Here is a 23,893-nt window from a genome sequence, read left to right on the forward strand (position 1 = left end):
CCCGGTCCGGTTTATCCGGTTCCAGTTGGACAACATAACTTCTGTAGCTTACATCAATCATCAGAGAGGAACGAGGAATTCCTTAGCGATGACTGAAGTAACCAAAATATTCCAGTGGGCAGAAACCCACTCTTGCTGTCTGTCAGCGATCCACATCCCAGGGGTGGACAATTGGGAGGTGGATTTCTTGAGCAGACAGACCTTTCATCCTAGGGAGTAGGAACTCCATCCAGAAGTGTTCTCCAGCTTGATTCTCGGGTGGGGTCAGCCGGAATTGGATCTCATGGCATCCCGTCAGAATGCCAAACTCCCGAGATACGGGTCGAGGTCCAGGGACCCCAGGCGGAACTGATAGATGTTCTGGCGGTCCCTTGGACCTTCAGTCTAGCATACCTATTTCCTCTGTTTGTTCTTCTTCCTCGGGTGATTGCTCGAATCAAACAGGAGAGGGCTTCGGTAATCCTCTTAGTGCTGGCCTGGCCTCGCAGGATTTGGTATGCAAATCTGGTGGAGATGACATCTCTACCACCTTGGAGACTTCCGTTGAGGAAGGACCTTCTCATTCAGGGGCCCTTCCTTCACCCATATCTAGTTTCTTTGAAGCTGACTGCTTGGAGATCGAACGCTTAATTTTATCCAAACAGGGTTTTTTTCTGATTCGGTCATAGAGACCATGATTCAGGTTTGTAAGCCTGTAACTAGAAGAATTTACCATAAGATCTGGCATAAATATCTCTATTGGTGCGAATCCAAGGGCTACTCATGGAGTAGAGTTAGGATTCCTAGAATTTTATCCTTTCTCCAAGAGGGTTTGGAGAAGGGATTATCGACACGTTCCCTAAAGGGCCAAATCTCGGCCTTATCTATTTTGTTATACAAACGTCTGGCGGATTTCCCAGATGTACAATCCTTTGGTCAGGCCTTGGTCAGGATCAGACCTGGGTTCAAACCAGTTACTCCTTCATGGAGTCTTAATTTAGTTCTCAAAGTTCTTCAAGGGGCTCCGTTTGAGTCCATGCATTCTTTAGATATTAAGTTGCTATTTATTCCGCTCGGAGAGTATCAAAGCTCTCGGCGTTACAGTTTGAGTCTCCTTATCTGATTTTCCATTCAGATAAGGTAGTTTTAAGTACCAAATTAGGATTCTATACTAAAGTTGTTTCTGATCAGAACATTAATCAGGAGATTGTTGTTCCTTCCTTGTGTTGTAATCCTTATTCTCAGAAGGAACGTCTTCTGCACAATTTGGATGTGGTCCGGGCTTTAAAGTTTTACCTGCAGGCGACTAAGGACTTTCGTCAGTCGTCTTCCTTGTTTGTGATTTTTTTCAGGAAGACATAAGGGACAGAAAGCTACGGCAACTTCTCTTTCTTTTTGGTTGAAGAGTATCATACGCTTTGCATATGAGACTGCTGGACAGCAGCCTCCTGAGAGAGTTACGGCTCATTCCACAAGGGCTGTTGCTTCCTCATGGCATTCAAAAATGAAGCTTCTGTGGAACAGATTTGCAAGGCTGCAACTTGATCCTCTCTTCACACTTTTTCTAAATTCTATAAATTTGACACTTTTGCCTTGGCTGAGGCTGCTTTTGGGAGAAAGGTTCTTCAAGCAGTGGTGCCTTCCGTGTCTTGTCCCTCCCGTATCATCTGTGTACTCTAGCTTGGGTATTGAATCCCATTAGTAATTAAGATGATCTATGGACTCATCGTGTCTTAAAAAAGAAAAGAAAAATTTATGCTTACCTGATAAATTTATTTCTTTTTTGACACGATGAGTCCACGGCCCGCCCTGTTTTTGTAAGACAGGGTGTTGGTTATTTTAAACTTCAGACACCTCTCCACCTTGATTTTTCCTTTCATTCCTTAGCTTCGGTCGAATGACTGGAGTGGGAAGGAAGGGAGGAGCTATTTAACAGCTTTGCTGTGGTGCTCTTTGCCGCCTCCTGCTGACCAGGAAGTGAATATCCCCATTAGTGTTTAAGATGATCCGTGGACTCATCGTGTCAAAAAAGAAATACATTTATCAGGTAAGCATAAATTTTCTTTTCTATGGGGAAAAAAAAGTTATGTTTAAACCTAACATAAACCCCACGTCTAAACACCCGTAATTTACTGCCCCCGACATCGCAGACACCTACATAACCTTATTAACCCCTAATCTGCCCCTCCCGATATCGCTGCCACCGAAATAAATCTATTAACCCCTAATCTGCCGCTCCCGATATCGCCGCCACTATAATAAAGTTATTAACCCCTATTTTCCTGCACCCCAACATTGCCCACACTATAATAAATCTATTAACCCCTGTTCCGCTGCTCTCCGAAATCTCCGCCACTAAATAAAGCTATTAACCCCTAAATGTCTGGCCTCCCACATCACTACCAGTAAATAAACCTATTAACACCTAAACTGCCAGCCCCCCACATCGCAACAACCTAAATTAAACTATATTAACCCCTAACCGTAACCCTAACACCCCCTAACTTTAACATAATTAAAATAAAGCTACATTAAAGGGACACTGAACCCAAATTTGTTCTTTTGTGATTCAGATAGAGCATGTCATTTTAAGCAACTTTCTAATTTGCTCCTATTATCAAATTTTCTTCATTCTCTTGGTATCTTTATTTGAAATGCAAGAATGTAAGTTTAGATGCTGTACCATTTTTGATGAACAACCTGGATTGTTCTTGCTAATTGGTGGACTCTGTGCTGTCCAGAGTCTGAACCAAAAAAAAAGCTTAGATTCCTTCTTTTTCAAATAAAGATAGCAAGAGAACGAATAGGAATGCAAGGGACGACATTTTGAAAAGGCTCCCTTGCATTGAAGATTCAGTGTAAGGCGACGACCGTATGAAGAGGATACTCCGCACCAGATCTCTTCAGGATGGACCCGCTCCGTGCCACCGGGATGAAGATAGAAGACCCCACCGGAATGAAGATAGAAGATGCCAAACGGATGAAGACTTCTCGCCGCCTGGATGTCCGGACTTCATAAACTAAGTGGATCGTCGGGGTTTGTGTTAAGATTTTTTAAACTTTTTTGGGTGTTTTTTTTTTTAGTTTAGGGTTTGGGCTTTTCTTAAAAAGAGCTAAATGCCCTTTTAAGGGCAATGCCCATTCAAATGCCCTTTTCAGGGCAATGGGTAGCTTAGGTTTTTGTTAGGTTTTTTTATTTTGGGGGTTGGTTGGGTGGTGGGATTTACTGTTGAGGGGACTTTGTATTTTTTTTACAGATAAAAGAGCTGTTTAACTTAGGGCAATGCCCTAGAAAAGGCCCTTTTAAGGGCTATTGGTAGTTTATTATAGGCTAGGGTTTTATTTTTATTTTGGGTGGGCTTTTTTATTTTTATAGGGCTATTAGATTAGGTGTAATTCTTTTTTATTTTTCGTAATTTAGTGTTTGTTTTTGTAATTTAGTATTTTTTATTTTTTGTAATTAGAGAATTTGTAATTTTTATAATAGTGTTAGGATTTTTGTAATGTGTATTTTAGTTTTCTTTTGGCTAGATTGCGAGTTGTGCGTTAGGCTGAAAAAGCAGCATTAACACGTCCTAACGCTGCTTTTTCCCTACCTCTGCTATTACGAGTCTTGCAGGTTTAGGGGCACCGCACACTTCTTTGGCCTTACCGCAAAACGACTTACGTAAACTTCATAAAGTCTTTTTTCTATGGGACTTCCATAGCGCTGATATTACGAGTCTGTCCTGGGAGGCCAAAAAGTGAGCGGTACACCCAAGATCCCTAACGCATTTAAAAGTCAGTAGTTAAGAGTTTTATGGTACAATGCCGTAACATAAAACTCATAACTAAAGTGCTAAAAAGTACACTACCTATTAACCCCCAAGCTACCTATTAACCCCCAAACCGAGGCCCTCCCGCATCGCAAACACTAAAATACAATTTTTAACCCCTAATCTGCCGCTCCGGACATTGCTGCAACTATAATAAACATATTAACCCCTAAACCGCCGCACTCCCGCCTCGCAAACACTAGTTAAATATTATTAACCCCTAATCTGCTGTCCCTAACATCGCCGCCACCTACCTACATTTATTAACCCCTAATCGGCTGCCCCCAACGTCGCCGCCACTATACTAAATGTATTAACCCCTAATAGTCTAACCCTAACACCCCCTAACTTAAATATAATTACAATAAATCTAAATAAAACCTACAATTAATAACTAAATAATTCCTATTTAAAACTAAATACTTACCTATAAAATAAACCCTAAGCTAGCTACAATATAACTAATAGTTACATTGTATCTAGCTTAGGGTTTATTTTTATTTTACAGGCAAGTTTGTATTTATTTTAACTAGGTAGAATAGTTATTAAATAGTTATTAACTATTTAATAACTACCTAGCTAAAATAAATACAAAAGTACCTGTAAAATAAAACCTTACCTAAGTTACAATAACACCTAACCTAACCCTACAATTAAATAAATTAACTAAATTAAAACTACAATTAGCTAAAGTACAACAAACCCCACTAAATTACAGAAAATAATAAACAAATTACAAGTTATTTAAACTAATTACACCTAATCTAATAGCCCTATCAAAATAAAAAAGCCCCCCCAAAATAAAAAAAAACCCTAGCCTAAACTAAACTATCAATAGCCCTTAAAATGGCCTTTTGCAGAGCATTGCCCCAAAGAAATCAACTCTTTTACCTGTAAAAAAAAATACAAACTACAACCCCCCCACAGTAAAACCCACCACCCACACAACCAACCCCCCAAATAAAATACTATCTAAAAAAACCTAAGCTCCCCATTTCCCTGAAAAGGGCATTTGGATGGACATTGCCCAAACCCTAATCTAAAAAATAAAACCCACCCAATACACCCTTAAAAAAACCTATCACTAACCCCCTGAAGATCGACTTACTGTTCTGAAGACCGGACAGCCATCCTCCAGACGGGCAGAAGTCTTCATCCAGACGGCATCTTCTATCTTCATCCATCCGACGCGGAGCAGGTCCATCTTCAAGACATCCGACGCTGAGCATCCTCTTCAAACGAAGTCTTCTTACTGAATGACGGTTCCTTTAAGTGACGTCATCCAAGATGGCATTCCTTAGATACCGATTGGCTGATAGAATTCAGCCAATCGGAACTAAGGTAGAAAAAATCCTATTGGCTGATGCAATCAGCCAATAGGATTGAAGTTCAATCCTATTGGCTGATCCAATCAGCCAATAGGATTGAGCTCGCATTCTGTTGGCTGATTGGAACAGCCAATAGAATGCAAGCTGAATCCTATTGACTTATTGGGTCAGCCAATAGGATTGAATTTCAAATTATTTGGGGGGGGGCTTTTTTTATTTTGATAGGGCTATTAGATTAAATGTAATTAGTTTAAATATCTTGTAATTTGTTTATTATTTTCTGTAATTTAGTGTGGTTTTTTTTGTACTTTAGCTAATTTTGTTTAATTTATTTAATTGTTTTTAATTTAGTTAATTTATTTATTTGTAGGATTAGGTTAGGTGTTATTGTAACTTAGGTTAGGTTTTATTTTACAGGTACTTTTGTATTTATTTTAGCTAGGTAGTTATTAAATAGTTAATATCTATTTAATAACTATTCTACCTAGTTAAAATAAATACAAACTTGCCTGTAAAATAAAAATAAACCCTAAGCTAGATACAATGTAACTATTAGTTATATTGGAGCTAGCTTAGGGTTTATTTTATAGGTATTTAGTTTTAAATAGGAATCATTTAGTTATTAATTGTTGGTTTTATTTAGATTTATTGTAATTATATTTAAGTTAGGGGGTGTTAGGGTTAGGATTAGACTTAGGTTTAGGGGTTAATACATTTAGTATAGTGGTGGCGACGTTGGGGGCGGCAGATTAGGGGTTAATAAATGTAGGTAGGTGGCTGCAACATTGGGGGGCGGGAGATTAGGGGTTAATAAATATAATGTAGGTGTCGGTGATGTTGGGGGCAGCAGATTAGGGGTTAATACATATAATGTAGGTGGCGGCGGTGTCCGGAATGGCAGATTAGGGGTTAAAAAATATAATGTAGGTGGCGACGATGTTGGGGGCGGCAGATTAGGGGTTAATAAGTGTAAGATTAGGGGTGTTTAGACTCGGGGTTCATGTTAGGGTGTTAGTTGTAAACATAAATTTTATTTCCCCATAGGAATCAATGGGGCTGCGTTACTGAGTTTTACGCTGCTTTTTTGAAGGTGTTAGACATTTTCTCAGCCCGGCTCTCCCTATTGATTCCTATGGGGAAATCGTGCACGAGCATGTACGACCAGCTCACCGCTGACTTAAGCAGCGCTGGTATTGAAGTGCGGTAAGGAGCACAATTTTGCTCAACGCTCACTTGTTGCCTTTTAACGCCGGGTTTGTAAAAACCCGTAATACCAGCGCTGTAGGTAAGTGAGCGGTGAGACAAAACTGCTTGTTAGCACCGCATAGCTCCTAACGCAAAACTCGTAATCTAGCCGTTTATTTGGTAGTTTAATTTTAGTTTAATAGTTATGTTGGTTTAATTGTTAGTTTAAACTTTTTTTTTTTTTTATTTGACAGGTAACTTTTATTTTAATTTAAGATAGGGAATTTGTAATTTTAATATAAAAGTTAGGGGGCGTTAGGTTTTGGGGTTACTAGTTTAAATTAGTTTATTGCGATGTGGGGGGCTTTCAGTTTAGGGGTTAATAGTTTAATTTAATATATTTTGTTGTGGGGTTCTTGCGGTGTAGGGGTTAATAGGTTTATTATAGTGGCGGCGGTGTCGGGGAGTGGCGGAATAGGGGTTAATAACTTTAGTATAGTGGGGGCGATGTGGGTGGATGGCAGATTAGGGGTTAATAATATTTAAATTATGTTTGTGATGCGGGATGACGGCGGTTTAGGGGTTAATAACTTTATTATAGTGGTGACGATGTTGGGGAGCAGCGGAATAGGGCTTAATAAGTTTTATTAGCGACTGCGATGTCGGGAGCGGCAGATTAGGGGTTAATAACTTCAATATAGTATTTGCAATGCGAGAGGGCTTCGGTTTAGGGGTTAATAGGTAGTTTATGGGTGTTAGTGTACTTTGTAACACTTTAGTTATGAGTTTTATGTAACAGTTTTGTTGCGTAAAACTCATAACTACTGCTCTCAGATGGCGGTACGGATCTTGTCGTTATAGGCTGTAACGCAAGCTTTTTAGCCTCACCGCAAAACTTGTAATGGCTGCGCTATGGAAGTCCAATGGAAAAACTTAATTTTTACGAGTGCGGGACTGACGTTGCGTTACAGGCTAAAAGGCTTGTGGAACAGCTATACCAACAAGACTTGTAATGGCTGCGTTGCTGTTTTAACGCTGAAATTTCATTTCTTTCAGCGTTAAAAATACGAATGTACAACTAGTAATCTACCTGTAATTTTGTATTTTTCTTCAGAGGTAAGTTTTTATTTTTTTAAAGATAGTTATATTGTAATTTTAATTTAAAGTTAGGGGGGTGTTTAGGGGTTAATAGGTTTAGTTTAGTAGTTACAATGTGGAGGGCTGAAGGTTTAGGGGTTAATACTTTATTATAGTGTTGGCGATGTGGGGGGCAGGTGGTTTAGGGGTTAATAGGTTTATTTAGGTGTCAGCGATGTCGAGGAATGGCGGATTAGGGGTTAATAAGTTTAATATAGTGTTTGCAATGCGGGAGGGCAGCTGTTTATGGGGTTAATAGGTAGTTTATGGGTGTTAATGCGTTTAGTAACAGTTTCTCCAACATTGGTGTGTCCGGTCCACGGCGTCATCCTTACTTGTGGGATATTCTCTTCCCCAACAGGAAATGGCAAAGAGTCCCAGCAAAGCTGGTCACCTGATCCCTCCTAGGCTCCGCCCACCCCAGTCATTCTCTTTGCCGTTGCACAGGCAACATCTCCACGGAGATGGTTAAGAGTTTTTTGTAGTTTTATTCTTCTATCAAGTGTTTGTTATTTTAAAATAGTGCTGGTATGTACTATTTACTCTGAAACAGAAAAGGATGAAGATTTCTGTTTGTAAGAGGAAGATAATTTTTAGCAGACAGTAACTAAAATCGATTGCTGTTTCCACACAGGACTGTTGAGATGAAGTAACTTCAGTTGGGGGAAACAGTTAGCAGTCTTTTCTGCTTAAGGTATGACTAGCCATATTTCTATCAAGACCATGTAATGCTGGAAGGCTGTCATTTCCCCTCATGGGGACCGGTAAGCCATTTTCTTAGTTAAACATAAAAGAATAAAGGGCTTCAAAAAGGGCTTAAAAACTGGTAGACATTTTTCTGGGCTAAAACAATTGCTTTACTAGGCATATTATGCAGATTCTAACTAATTATTGGTATTATAATCTTGGGGAACGTTTAGAAAAACGGCAGGCACTGTGTTGGACACCTTTTTCAGATGGGGGCCTTTCTAGTTATAGACAGAGCCTCATTCTGGGACTGTATAGGGGTTAAATGTAAAAACGGCTCCGGTTCCGTTAATTTAAGGGTTAAAGCTCTGAAATTTGGTGTGCAATACTTTTAATGCTTTAAGACACTGTGGTGAAATTTTGGTGAATTTTGAACAATTCCTTCATACTTTTTCACATATTCAGTAATAAAGTGTTTTCAGTTTGAAATTTAAAGTGACAGTAACGGTTTTATTTTAAAACGTTTTTTGTGCTTTGTTGACAAGTTTAAGCCTGTTTAACATGTCTGTACCATCAGATAAGCTATGTTCTATATGTATGAAAGCCAATGTGTCTCCCCATTTAAATTTATGTGATAATTGTGCCATAGTGTCCAAACAAAGTAAGGACAGTAATGCAACAGATAATGATATTGCCCAAGATGATTCCTCAAATGAGGGGAGTAAACATGATACTACATCATCCCCTACTGTGTCTACACCAGTTATGCCCACACAGGAGGCCCCTAGTACATCTAGTGCGCCAATACTTATTACCATGCAACAATTAACGGCTGTAATGGATAACTCCATAGCAAATCTTTTATCCAAAATGCCTACTTATCAGAGAAAGCGCGATTGCTCTGTTTTAAACACTGAAGAGCAAGAGGACGCTGATGATAACTGTTCTGACATACCCTCACACCAATCTCAAGGGGCCATGAGGGAGGTTTTGTCTGATGGAGAAATTTCAGATTCAGGAAAAATTTCTCATCAAGCTGAACCTGATGTTGTGACATTTAAATTTAAATTAGAACATCTCCGCGCACTGCTTAAGGAGGTGTTATCTACTCTGGATGATTGTGACAATTTGGTCATTCCAGAGAAATGATGTAAGATGGACAAGTTCCTAGAGGTTCCGGTGCCCCCCGACGCTTTTCCTATACCCAAGCGGGTGGCGGACATAGTAAATAAAGAGTGGGAAAGGCCCGGCATACCTTTTGTTCCCCCCCCTATATTTAAGAAATTATTTCCTATGGTCGACCCCAGAAAGGACTTATGGCAGACAGTCCCCAAGGTCGAGGGGGACGGTTTCTACTCTAAACAAACGCACTACTATTCCTATCGAAGATAGTTGTGCTTTCAAAGATCCTATGGATAAGAAATTAGAGGGTTTGCTTAAAAAGATTTTTGTACAGCAAGGTTACCTTCTACAACCAATTTCATGCATTGTTCCTGTCACTACGGCAGCGTGTTTCTGGTTCGAGGAACTAGAAAAATCGCTCAGTAAAGTATCTTCGTATGAGGAGGTTATGGACAGAGTTCAAGCACTTAAATTGGCTAACTCTTTTGTTTTAGATGCCGCTTTGCAATTAGCTAGATTAGCGGCGAAAAATTCAGGGTTTGCTGTCGTGGCGCGCAGAGTGCTTTGGCTAAAGTCTTGGTCATCGGATGTGTCTTCCAAGACAAAATTGCTTAACATTCCTTTCAAAGGTAAAACATTATTTGGACCTGATTTGAAAGAGATTATTTCAGACATCACTGGGGGAAAGGGCCACGCCCTCCCACAGGATAGGTCTTTTAAGGCTAATAATAAGCCTAATTTTCGTCCCTTTCGCAGAAACGGACCAGTCTCTAATTCTGTATCTAAGCAAGAGGGTAATACTTCACAACCCAAACCAGCCTGGAAACCAATGCAAGGCTGGAACAAGGGTAAGCAGGCCAAGAAGCCTACCACTGCTACCAAAACAGCATGAAGGGATAGCCCCCGATCCGGGACCTGATCTAGTGGGGGGCAGACTTTCTCTCTTTGCTCAGGCTTGGGCAAGAGATGTTCAGGGTCCTTGGGCGCTAGAAATAGTTTCTCAAGGTTATCTCCTGGAATTCAAGGAACTACCCCCAAGGGGAAGGTTCCACAGGTCTCAATTATCTTCAAACCAAATAAAGAGACAGGCATTCTTACATTGTGTAGAAGACCTGTTAAAGATGGGAGTGATACATCCAGTTCCAATAAGAGAACAAGGAATGGGATTTTATTCCAATCTGTTCATAGTTCCCAAAAAAGAGGGAACATTCAGACCAATTTTGGATCTAAAGATCCTAAACAAATTTCTCAGGGTACCATCGTTCAAAATGGAAACTATTCGAACGATCCTACCTACTATCCAGGAAAATCAATTTATGACTACCGTGGATTTAAAGGATGCGTACCTACATATTCCTATCCACAAGGAACATCATCAGTTCCTAAGGTTCGCTTTTCTGGACAAGCATTACCAATTTATGGCACTTCCATTTGGATTAGCCACTGCTCCAAGGATTTTCACAAAGGTACTAGGGTCCCTTCTAGCGGTTCTAAGACCAAGGGGCATTGCAGTAGTACCTTACTTGGACGACATCCTGAATCAAGCGTCGTCCCTGTCAAAAGCAAAGGCTCATACGGACATCGTCCTAGCCTTTCTCAGATCTCACGGATGGAAGGTGAACAAAGAAAAAAGTTCTCTGTCCCCGTCAACAAGAGTTCCCTTCTTGGGAACAATAATAGATTCCTTAGAAATGAGGATTTTTCTGACAGAGGTCAGAAAATCAAAACTTCTAAGCTCTTGTCAAGTACTTCATTCTGTTCCTCGTCCTTCCATAGCGCAGTGCATGGAAGTAATAGGATTGATGGTTGCAACAATGGACATAGTTCCTTTTGCACGATTTCATCTAAGACCATTACAACTGTGCATGCTCAGACAGTGGAATGGGGATTATACAGACTTGTCTCCGACGATTCAAGTAGATCAAAAGACCAGAGATTCACTCCGTTGGTGGCTGACCCTGGACAATCTGTCACAGGGAATGAGCTTCCGCAGACCAGAGTGGGTCATTGTCACGACCGACGCCAGCCTAGTGGGCTGGGGCGCGGTCTGGGAATCCCTGAAAGCTCAGGGTCTATGGTCTCGGGAAGAGTCTCTTCTCCCGATAAACATTCTGGAACTGAGAGCGATATTCAATGCTCTCAGAGCTTGGCCTCAACTAGCAAAGGCCAAATTCATAAGGTTTCAGTCAGACAACATGACGACCGTTGCATATATCAATCATCAGGGGGGAACAAGGACTTCCCTGGCGATGAAAGAAGTGACCAAGATAATTCAATGGGCGGAGGATCACTCCTGCCACTTGTCTGCGATCCACATCCCAGGAGTGGAAAATTGGGAAGCGGATTTTCTGAGTCGTCAGACATTCCATCCGGGGGAGTGGGAACTCCATCCGGAAATCTTTGCCCAAATAACTCAATTATGGGGCATTCCAGACATGGATCTGATGGCGTCTCGTCAGAACTTCAAGGTTCCTTGCTACGGGTCCAGATCCAGGGATCCCAAGGCGACCCTAGTAGATGCACTAGTAGCACCTTGGACCTTCAACCTAGCTTATGTATTCCCACCGTTTCCTCTCATCCCCAGGCTAGTAGCCAGGATCAATCAGGAGAGGGCCTCTGTGATCTTGATAGCTCCTGCGTGGCCACGCAGGACTTGGTATGCAGACCTGGTGAATATGTCATCGGCTCCACCATGGAAGCTACCTTTGAGACAGGACCTTCTTGTTCAGGGTCCATTCGAACATCCGAATCTGGTTTCCCTCCAACTGACGGCTTGGAGATTGAACGCTTGATTTTATCAAAGCGTGGGTTTTCAGATTCTGTAATAGATACTCTGATTCAGGCTAGAAAGCCTGTAACTAGAAAAATTTACCATAAAATATGGAAAAAATATATCTGTTGGTGTGAATCTAGAGGATTCCCATGGAACAAGATAGAAATTCCTAAGATTCTATCCTTTCTACAAGAAGGTTTGGAGAAAGGATTATCTGCAAGTTCTCTGAAGGGACAGATCTCTGCTTTATCTGTTTTACTTCACAAAAGACTGGCAGCTGTGCCAGATGTTCAAGCATTTGTTCAGGCTCTGGTTAGGATCAAGCCTGTTTACAGACCTTTGACTCCTCCCTGGAGTCTAAATCTAGTTCTTTCAGTTCTTCAAGGGGTTCCGTTTGAACCCTTACATTCCGTAGATATTAAGTTATTATCTTGGAAAGTTTTGTTTTTGGTTGCAATTTCTTCTGCTAGAAGAGTTTCAGAGTTATCTGCTCTGCAGTGTTCTCCGCCCTATCTGGTGTTCCATGAAGATAAGGTGGTTTTGCGTACTAAGCCTGGTTTTCTTCCGAAAGTTGTTTCCAACAAAAATATTAACCAGGAGATAGTTGTACCTTCTTTGTGTCCGAATCCAGTTTCAAAGAAGGAACGTTTGTTACACAATTTGGACGTAGTCCGTGCTCTAAAATTCTATTTAGAGGCTACTAAAAATTTCAGACAAACATCTTCCTTGTTTGTTGTTTATTCTGGTAAAAGGAGAGGTCAAAAAGCGACTTCTACCTCTCTTTCCTTTTGGCTTAAAAGCATTATCCGATTGGCTTATGAGACTGCCGGACGGCAGCCTCCTGAAAGAATCACAGCTCACTCCACTAGGGCTGTGGCTTCCACATGGGCCTTCAAGAACGAGGCTTCTGTTGACCAGATATGTAAGGCAGCGACTTGGTCTTCACTGCACACTTTTGCCAAATTTTACAAATTTGATACTTTTGCTTCTTCGGAGGCTATTTTTGGGAGAAAGGTTTTGCAAGCCGTGGTGCCTTCCATTTAGGTGACCTGATTTGCTCCCTCCCTTCATCCGTGTCCTAAAGCTTTGGTATTGGTTCCCACAAGTAAGGATGACGCCGTGGACCGGACACACCAATGTTGGAGAAAACAGAATTTATGCTTACCTGATAAATTACTTTCTCCAACGGTGTGTCCGGTCCACGGCCCGCCCTGGTTTTTTAATCAGGTCTGATGAATTATTTTCTCTAACTACAGTCACCACGGTATCATATGGTTTCTCCTATATATATTTCCTCCTGTCCGTCGGTCGAATGACTGGGGTGGGCGGAGCCTAGGAGGGATCATGTGACCAGCTTTGCTTGGACTCTTTGCCATTTCCTGTTGGGGAAGAGAATATCCCACAAGTAAGGATGACGCAGTGGACCGGACACACCGTTGGAGAAAGTAATTTATCAGGTAAGCATAAATTCTGTTTTAGTTTTGAGTTTTGTAAAACATTTAAAAAATTCCATATCTACTGCTATCAGATGGCGGTATGGATCGTGTCGTTATAGGCTGTAACGCCAGCATTTTAGCCGGACCACACAACCTGTAATACGGCGCTATGGAAAATCCCACACTCAAACGTCATTTTTTGGAGTGCGGAATGGACGTTACAGGCTAAAAGTCTTGTATAACTATACTGCCGCGACTCGTAATATACGTTCCTGGCCATTCCAGCGTAATGGCCAAGTTTTCAGCTTTAAAAGCCGTACCGCAAAACTCGTAATCTAGCGAGTAACTTTTAATGAGCACCCTAGCTGTGATGTGAAAGTCATTGCTATCCTTTAAGAAATAGGGCCAACACTCAGATTACCTGCTCCTACCTTTTTCTTTATCACTTGGGAAATCTATACTCCTTTAATTTACACCTGCAACTAAATACTCCTCTTTTTATGGTACATTATCTATCTTTGTCTTATTTTGGTTTATGAAGTTTTAATCATTTTAAATTACTGTATACTTTATTGTTTATAGAACTGTGGATTTAATATCTAGAAATATGTCATATGGATGCCAGATGAAAATGGAGCTCATACACTACTGGCAGATTCTGTCATCATCTGGAAAAGAACCTGCAGCGGAATATCAGATGACTACCAGCGAAATCACAGGTGACAGTGTTACTTATGTAAAGTTAAAATCTCTTGGTTACATTTGATGCACATCAGAATTGTGAGCTCTCACGTTGTCATGTAAATCACTTTTTTTTAAAGAGTACAATTCATGTTAAAAAAAATAAAATTAAAATAAATATATAAATATATATATATATATATATATATATATATATATATATATATATATAAGCACAACAGAGAGTGCACTCACCAGGACTTTTTTGTAAGATTTTCTTTACTTGAAAGTAATGTTTTCGGGGGTTTAGCCCCTTCCTCAGACATACAAGTACATAGATAAACTTACCTCAACACCAGACACCCTTAAATACACACAGATACAAGCCCACACGCTCTCCTGAGTAGGGCGCCACCCATTCTGTGATGTCACATCCCAGGCAACGATAGAGAGTAATCTGTCAAATATATACACATACATAGGGCTAGATTTATTAAGCCCCTACGGCAGCAAGTTCTCTATTGTGGCGAAATTCAATCTCCTCGGTCGAGTCCGACCGAGGAGATTGACAGCTCCTGCCTGCGCGTGATTGGCTTGCACGGGCAGGGTGCGGGATTGCTCGCAAGCGCAAAATTGCGCTCGTGTGCAATGTTAATTACCTGCAGGTAATTTCGACCCGCAACAGGCAAGCTGAGGCATACAGGGGCGCGTATACGCGTCCTTGTACGCCTCAGCGTTGATAAATCTAGCCCATACTCTAGTCCTAAAGCCTGTGTACACAGGCCATTTTTGTAGTACAGCGGTCCCACCTCTTGCTCGCTCTTTCCCCCCTCTTTTGCTCGCTCTCTCTCCCCCCTCTTTTGCTCTCTCTCTCCGCCCTCTTTTGCTCTCTCTCCCCCCCTCTTTTGCTCTCTCTCCCCCCCCTATTTTGCTCTCCCCCCCCCCCCCCCCCTCTTTTGCTCTCTCTCGCTGCTTCTTAACTCATCCGCCACCTCTGAGGTGGCAGACAGCAATCATCTTGATCGGATACAATACAATGTTAAATTGCAGGGCGGACATTATTTGCTATAGTGAATCATGTCCGCCCGGGGTATGATAAATCTACCCCAAAGTATCACTTTTGCAGTTTTGCAAGTGAGTGCATGGAGTAGAGATTATACCAATATCAGGGCCTGATATTCAAAACCTCAAGATATTCTAAGAAGCTTCGTTGGTACGGCAAGGCCCTTAAAAAAAGTTTAAAAACAACAATTTTATCTTGTTTACGTTTCTATTTAGTGTTTTTTTAATGTGAAATAAAGACTCCTACATTACAATTAGGGGTGTACCAATATATCCGCAACCGAAACTTATCGGCCGAAATTAGGGTTATCTGCAATTTGATAGTAAAAAAACCTGCCGAAAATGTCCGAAAGTTACTTTTTAGAAATAAATCACCAAAATACAAAAAATGCTCTTTGGGACAACGTGACAGTTGGTCAATGGGAACAACATACACAATCAGACCCTTAGTGAAAACAAAGATTTTAAGATCGTTAACTTTGAAGGCGGGGCCAGCCACAGCTATTCACGGGAAATGTGTTTATCATTTGAGCGATTTGGCCTATCAATGCATCACATGGGCGTGGTTTGAGTCCAGCCTACTCCCGGAAAGAGCTGAGTGACGTCGATGCCGTACAGCAGCTTCAGCTTTTGGATCGGAGAATGGAATTGTAAGTGCGGGCGGGTTGGAGGTGTTTAGGCTGTTCTCTGGGTTTAGCAGGGGCTCGTTTTGCTACATGGTCGAGCTGTGTGGGTGCAGTTGTGGGCTCTGTGGCCCAAGGGATGTTGGTCCTAGGTGGCTTATGATTAGTTGGCACAACTAGCGCTGTACCGTTATGTGGTGACAGGTTCCGATAACACGCCATCTCTGGTGCACCCAACGTGTGACAATGAAAACCATGCTGCTTCAGTGTCTGTATAAAGCACGCTACCCACTCAAAATAATAAGAGTGTGGTATACACCACCGTGTACTACACCCTTAGGGGGCGCCTCCTTATGCTAAAATAGAAAATCAGAAAATAAATAAAACGACCAGTGTTGAATAGTCAATAGTACCAATGTCCATATAACCAATGGTAGATGTAACTCCAAAGAAGATGTGGCAGCACTCTGTCATAGGTCGGTCATCCTGAAATGTCGTTATCTGAAGAGAGAAAGAAACAGAGGCGCCAACATGGCCTAGTACCACCAGGACAAAAAACAAAAATGCAAATGCAGGTGTATACTCACAAACAGAGCGCACCCCACGATGCTATTGATGCAGACTGGAACCTCACAGTGATCCAGCTCACTGATACTCTACAGCAAACATCCAATCATTGATCCTTATGAAAGCCTGTAGTGGACAACAAACACACAGACATAGCCCAGTAACGTTTGAGACAGATCCAATGCACCTTCAGGTGCACTAACAGCAGACTGGGACCTCGCAGCAATCTGGAGTGCACAGTCTACTGGGCGGCTGCGAGGTCCCAGTCTGATGATTGGATGTTTGCTGTAGAGTATCAGTGAGCTGGATCACTGTGAGGTTCCAGTCTGCATCAATAGCACCGTGGGGTGCGCTCTATTTGTGAGTATACACCTGCATTTGCATTTTTGTTTTTTGTCCTGGTGGTACTAGGCCATGTTGGCACCTCTGTTTCTTTCTCTCTTCAGACGCTACCCACTCAGTTGTTGCTCCTATAAAGCTCACTGCCAGTCAATATCACAGCTCAACCGTTTGGTTCCCTGAATAACAGTTTTGCCATTAGAACTGTAATGTTAAACAAAAAGAGCTGTGTTAAAGGGAGAGAAGCACTGTGGGACTCAGTGAGCTAACATATTACAGGCAGCAGTAGCAGCCTTCCCTTGACTCCTCCCCTTCTCAGCTGCCACTAGGTTCACTGATACCCAGAGCATCTCCTTCTCTTGCCTTGCAAACCATGCAGGAACTGTTAAATAGCTGTGAAGGAATAAGAACAGAGCTATAAGCTACATTACTGATATTTTACATCTATTTCCACTGCACAGGCAGTTTTCTTAAGGGACAGAATCATGCATTGGATCCCTGCAAGGAGGTAAAGGTCAGTTATGGAGAAGCAATGCATTTCTAGTCCAGAACAGTGGAGCAAACAAACCAAAAACGTGCAAAAATCCTCTTTAACATGCATGTACATGCATTATAAAAAAGATGCTTGTTTCTTCTGTTAAGTGTGATCAGTCCACGGGTCATCATTACTTCTGGGATATTACTCCTCCCCAACAGGAAGTGCAAGAGGATTCACCCAGCAGAGTTGCATATAGCCCCTCCCCTCTACGTCACCCCCAGTCATTCTCTTGCACCCAACGACTAGATAGGATGTGTGAGAGGACTATGGTGATTTTATTTAGTTTTATTTCTTCAATCAAAAGTTTGTTATTTTTTAATAGCACCTGAGCGTGTTATTCCTTCTCTGGTAGAGTTTGAAGAAGAATCTACCAGAGTTTTTTACTATGATTTTAGCCGGAGTTGTTAAGATCATATTGCTGTTCTCGGCCATCTGAGGAGAGGTAAACTTCAGATCAGGGGGCAGCGGGCAGTTTATTCTGCAAAGAGGTATGTAGCAGTTTTTATTTCTAACAATGGAATTGCTGAGAAAATACTGCCATACCGACATTATATCATGTATGTATAATTTACATTTTTGTTTTCTGGAGAATGGTACTTCTCTGGAATTACAATAGGCTTTTTAATAACTCTTAATTATGTTAAACGTTTTTGCTGGAATGTAAAATCGTTTTCATTTTCTGAAGTACTGGGTGAATAAAACGTTTGGGCACTATTTTTCCACTTGGCAGTTGCTTAATCTCGCTCACTGTTGTGTGTGAGGGGGTGGGACCTTTTTGGCGCTTTTTGCTACGCATCAAAAATTTCAGTCAAAGCTCTTTGTTTTTCCTGCATGTTCCGGTTTATCTCTACAGAACCCAGGGAGCTTCAAAGCTAATTTGAGGGAAGTAATCTAACAGAGCTGTAAGATTGTAGTTGACTGTGATAAAAAACGTTTATCTTTAACTTTTTTATGCCTCAGGGTTAGTTATTTCTTGCTACTGGATACAATCCTTGCTAAGTTACATTTGGTTTTACAAAGCTGATTGATTTCATCTGTTATATTTACTCAGTGCTTTTCAAGCACAGTTCGTTTTTTTTCATTGTAATTTTATTGTATAGTATTTCCAAGTTGCAAGTTTATTTGCTAGTTTGTTAAACATGTCTGATTCAGAAGATGAGACCTGTACTATTTGTACTAAAGCCAAGGTGGAGCCCAATAGAAATTTATGTACTAACTGTATTGATGCTACATTAAGTAAAAGTCAATCTGTACAAATTGAACAAATTTCACCAAACAACGAGGGGAGAGTTATGCCGACTAACTCGCCTCACGTGACAGTACCTGCATCTCCCGCCCGGGACGTGCGCGATATGGCGACGCCAAGTACATCTGAGCGGCCATTACAAATAACATTACAAGATATGGCTACTGTTATGACTGAGGTTTTGGCTAAATTACCAGAACTAAGGGGCAAGCGAGATCACTCTGGGGTGAGAACAGAGTGCGCTGATAATGTTAGAGCCATGTCAGATACTGCGTCACAACTTGCAGAACATGAGGACGGAGAGCTTCATTCTGCAGCTGACGGTTCTGATCCAAACAGATTGGATTCAGATATTTCAAATTTTAAATTTAAGCTGGAAAACCTCCGTGTTTTACTAGGGGAGGTGTTAGCGGCCCTGAATGATTGTAACACAGTTGCAATACCAGAGAAAATGTGTAGATTGGATAAATATTTTGCTGTACCAACAAGTACTGACGTTTTTCCTATACCTAAGAGACTAACTGAAATTATTACTAAGGAGTGGGATAGACCCGGTGTGCCGTTCTCACCCCCTCCGATATTTAGAAAGATGTTTCCGATAGACGCCACCACGCGGGACTTATGGCAAACGGTCCCTAAGGTGGAGGGAGCAGTTTCTACTTTAGCTAAGCGTACCACTATCCCGGTGGAGGATAGCTGTGCCTTTTCAGATCCAATGGATAAAAAATTAGAGGGTTACCTTAAGAAAATGTTTGTTCAACAAGGTTTTATATTGCAACCCCTTGCATGCATTGCGCCGATCACGGCTGCAGCGGCATTCTGGATTGAGTCTCTAGAAGAGAATCTTAGTTCAGCTACGCTGGACGACATTTCAGACAGGCTTAGAGTACTTAAGCTATCTAATTCTTTCATTTCGGAAGCCGTAGTACATTTAATTAAACTTACGGCTAAGAATTCCGGATTCGCCATTCAGGCGCGCAGAGCACTGTGGCTAAAATCCTGGTCAGCTGATGTAACTTCTAAGTCCAAAATACTTAATATACCTTTCAAGGGACAGACCTTATTTGGGCCTGGTTTGAAAGAAATTATCGCTGACATTACAGGAGGTAAGGGCCACGCCCTACCTCAAGACAAAGCTAAACCTAAGGCTAGACAGTCTAATTTTCGTTCCTTTCGGAATTTCAAAGCAGGAGCAGCATCAACTTCCACTACTCCAAAACAAGAAGGCTCTGGTGCTCGCTACAGACAAGGCTGGAGACCTAACCAGTCCTGGAACAAGGGCAAGCAGGCCAGGAAACCTGCTGTTGCCACTAAAACAGCATGAATTGAGGGCCCCCGATCCGGGATCGGATCTAGTGGGGGGCAGACTTTCTCTCTTCGCCCAGGCTTGGGCAAGAGATGTCCAGGATCCCTGGGCGCTAGAGATAATATCTCAGGGATACCTTCTGGACTTCAAACACTCTCCTCCAAGAGAGAGATTTCATCTGTCAAGGTTGTCGACAGACCAAACAAAGAAAGAAGCGTTTCTGCGCTGTATACAAGAACTATTGTTAATGGGAGTAATCCATCCAGTTCCACGGCTGGAACAGGGAAAAGGGTTTTACTCAAATCTGTTTGTGGTTCCCAAAAAAGAAGGAACTTTCAGACCAATCCTGGACTTAAAGATCCTAAACAAATTCCTAAGAGTTCCATCATTCAAAATGGAGACTATCCGGACAATTTTACCTATGATCCAAGAGGGTCAGTACATGACCACAGTGGACTTAAAGGATGCTTACCTTCACATACCGATTCACAAAGATCATTACCGGTATCTAAGATTTGCCTTTCTAGACAGACATTACCAGTTTGTAGCTCTTCCATTCGGATTGGCTACAGCTCCAAGAATCTTCACAAAGGTTCTAGGTGCTCTTCTGGCAGTACTAAGACCGCGGGGAATTTCGGTAGCTCCCTACCTAGACGATATTCTGATACAAGCTTCAAGCTTTCAAACTGCCAAGTCTCATACAGAGTTAGTACTGGCATTTCTAAGGTCACATGGATGGAAGGTGAACGAAAAGAAAAGTTCACTCGTTCCACTCACAAGAGTTCCCTTCCTGGGGACTCTTATAGATTCTGTAGAAATGAAGATTTACCTGACAGAAGACAGGTTAATAAGACTTCAAAGTGCTTGCCGCACCCTTCATTCCATTCAACACCCATCGGTGGCTCAATGCATGGAGGTAATCGGCTTAATGGTAGCGGCAATGGACATAGTGCCATTTGCCCGCTTACACCTCAGACCACTGCAATTGTGCATGCTGAGTCAGTGGAATGGGGATTACTCAGACTTGTCCCCTTCTCTGAATCTGGATCAAGAGACCAGAAATTCTCTTCTATGGTGGCTTTCTCGGCCACATCTGTCCAGGGGGATGCCATTCAGCAGACCAGACTGGACAATTGTAACAACAGACGCCAGCCTTCTAGGTTGGGGTGCCGTCTGGAATTCTCTGAAGGCTCAGGGACAATGGAGTCAGGAGGAGAGTCTCCTGCCAATAAACATTCTGGAATTGAGAGCAGTTCTCAATGCCCTTCTGGCCTGGCCCCAGTTGACAACTCGGGAGTTCATCAGGTTTCAGTCGGACAACATCACGACTGTAGCTTACATCAACCATCAGGGAGGGACAAGAAGCTCCCTAGCAATGATGGAAGTATCAAAGATAATTCGCTGGGCAGAGTCTCACTCTTGCCACCTGTCAGCAATCCACATCCCGGGAGTGGAAAACTGGGAGGCGGATTTCTTAAGTCGTCAGACTTTTCATCCGGGGGAGTGGGAACTTCATCCGGAGGTCTTTGCCCAAATACTTCGACGTTGGGGCAAACCAGAGATAGATCTCATGGCGTCTCGACAGAACGCCAAGCTTCCTCGCTACGGGTCCAGATCCAGGGATCCAGGAGCAGTCCTAATAGATGCCCTGACAGCACCTTGGGACTTCAGGATGGCTTATGTGTTTCCACCCTTCCCGATGCTTCCTCGATTGATTGCCAGAATCAAACAGGAGAGAGCATCAGTGATTCTGATAGCACCTGCATGGCCACGCAGGACTTGGTATGCAGACCTGGTGGACATGTCATCCTGTCCACCTTGGTCTCTACCTCTGACACAGGACCTTCTGATACAGGGTCCTTTCAAACATCAAAATCTAACTTCTCTGAAGCTGACTGCTTGGAAATTGAACGTTTGATTTTATCAAAACGTGGGTTTTCTGAGTCAGTTATTGACACCTTAATACAGGCTAGGAAGCCTGTTACCAGAAAGATTTACCATAAAATATGGCGTAAATACCTATACTGGTGTGAATCCAAAGGTTACTCTTGGAGTAAGGTTAGGATTCCTAGGATATTGTCTTTTCTACAAGAAGGTTTAGAAAAGGGTTTATCTGCTAGTTCATTAAAGGGACAGATCTCAGCTCTGTCTATTCTGTTACACAAACGTCTGTCAGAAGTGCCAGACGTTCAGGCTTTTTGTCAGGCTTTAGCGAGGATTAAGCCTGTGTTTAAGACTGTTGCTCCACCATGGAGTTTAAATCTTGTTCTAAACGTTTTACAGGGCGTTCCGTTTGAACCCCTCCATTCCATTGATATAAAGTTGTTATCTTGGAAAGTTCTATTTTTAATGGCTATTTCCTCGGCTCGAAGAGTCTCTGAGTTATCAGCCTTACATTGTGATTCTCCTTATTTGATTTTTCATTCGGATAAGGTAGTTCTGCGTACTAAACCTGGGTTCTTACCCAAGGTAGTCACTAACAGGAATATCAATCAAGAGATTGTTGTTCCTTCTTTGTGTCCAAATCCTTCTTCAAAGAAGGAACGCTTACTACATAATCTGGATGTAGTTCGTGCCCTAAAATTTTACTTGCAGGCAACTAAGGAATTTCGACAAACGTCTTCTCTGTTTGTCGTGTACTCTGGACAGAGGAGAGGTCAAAAGGCTTCGGCAACCTCTCTTTCTTTTTGGCTTCGTAGTATAATACGTTTAGCTTATGAGACTGCTGGACAGCAGCCTCCTGAAAGAATTACAGCCCATTCTACTAGAGCTGTGGCTTCCACTTGGGCCTTCAAGAATGAGGCCTCTGTTGAACAGATTTGCAAGGCTGCAACTTGGTCTTCACTTCATACTTTTTCCAAATTTTACAAATTTGACACATTTGCTTCCTCGGAGGCTATTTTTGGGAGAAAGGTTCTTCTGTATAAAGAGCCTGCCTATCCCTCCCGTCATCCGTGTACTTTTGCTTTGGTATTGGTATCCCAGAAGTAATGATGACCCGTGGACTGATCACACTTAACAGAAGAAAACATAATTTATGCTTACCTGATAAATTCCTTTCTTCTGTAGTGTGATCAGTCCACGGCCCGCCCTGTTTTTAAGGCAGGTATTTATTTTTAAATTATACTCCAGTCACCACTACACCCTTGGTTCCTCCTTTCTCGTTTTTTGTCCTTGGTCGAATGACAGGGGGTGACGTAGAGGGGAGGGGCTATATGCAACTCTGCTGGGTGAATCCTCTTGCACTTCCTGTTGGGGAGGAGTAATATCCCAGAAGTAATGATGACCCGTGGACTGATCACACTACAGAAGAAAGGAATTTATCAGGTAAGCATAAATTATGTTTTTTCAGTACATGGACATTTAATGCCCTTTTTGCTAGTACTTGCACGCTTTATTGTAGGTATGGAGGTGGCAACACTAGGTACCTTTTTATATTGCTTTATTTTTTTTCTTGTTTAGCATGAGATTCTAAATAAATCCTAAAGGGATGGATAAGTCTTTTACTTTTATGTTCTTCTAAAATCATTTGTGAAAAAAAAAGTAATTTTCGATTTAGGTTTTCGGCCAATGGCATACTCTATTTTCGGTTTCGGTGCATCCCTAATTACAATGCATTGCATTGCCGCTCCAGATCCTACCTGGCTATGCTTTTTAATTAAAAAATACCAAGAGAATGACAAAAATTAGAGAAGTAAATTGGAAAGTTGTTTAAAATTGCATGTTTTATCTCAATTATGAAAGTTTAATTTTGACTGTAATTTCCCTTTAATAAATAAATAGCTGCACTTCTAGCTTACGTACAAATAGTAGTTATCACATGAAAAAAGTTGGAGCAAATGCATTCAAAGAATTAAGGAATCTCTGGAATATATTCATAGATAATGCTAACCAGATGATTTTTGCTGTTTGTATTCTCTAAAAGAACCTCTCTTTTTTCATACTCCAGTGCTGCACCTTGTACTTTCTTTTCAACTTCACATGTTCACAGTAAGACCCTTATGATCGAAAGTGCCACGGGGCAGAGAGATATTGAAAAGTGATCCATTGCGATGTCAAGAAATCCGGC

General features: G+C 41.7%; 1 protein-coding gene across 1 annotated transcript in view; it reads left to right on the plus strand.

Moving 5' to 3' along the window:
• The window catches only part of LOC128664418 (tetratricopeptide repeat protein 41-like), a 331,531-nt gene that overhangs the window by 136,040 nt on the left and 171,598 nt on the right, over window positions 1–23,893 (plus strand). The window contains exon 7 of the mRNA XM_053719249.1: window positions 14,045–14,181. Coding sequence (XP_053575224.1) covers window positions 14,045–14,181 — 137 coding nt within the window. The remainder of the gene's footprint in view (window positions 1–14,044; window positions 14,182–23,893) is intronic.

Source organism: Bombina bombina, chromosome 6, assembly GCF_027579735.1.
Source record: "Bombina bombina isolate aBomBom1 chromosome 6, aBomBom1.pri, whole genome shotgun sequence".
Taxonomy (NCBI): domain Eukaryota; kingdom Metazoa; phylum Chordata; class Amphibia; order Anura; family Bombinatoridae; genus Bombina; species Bombina bombina.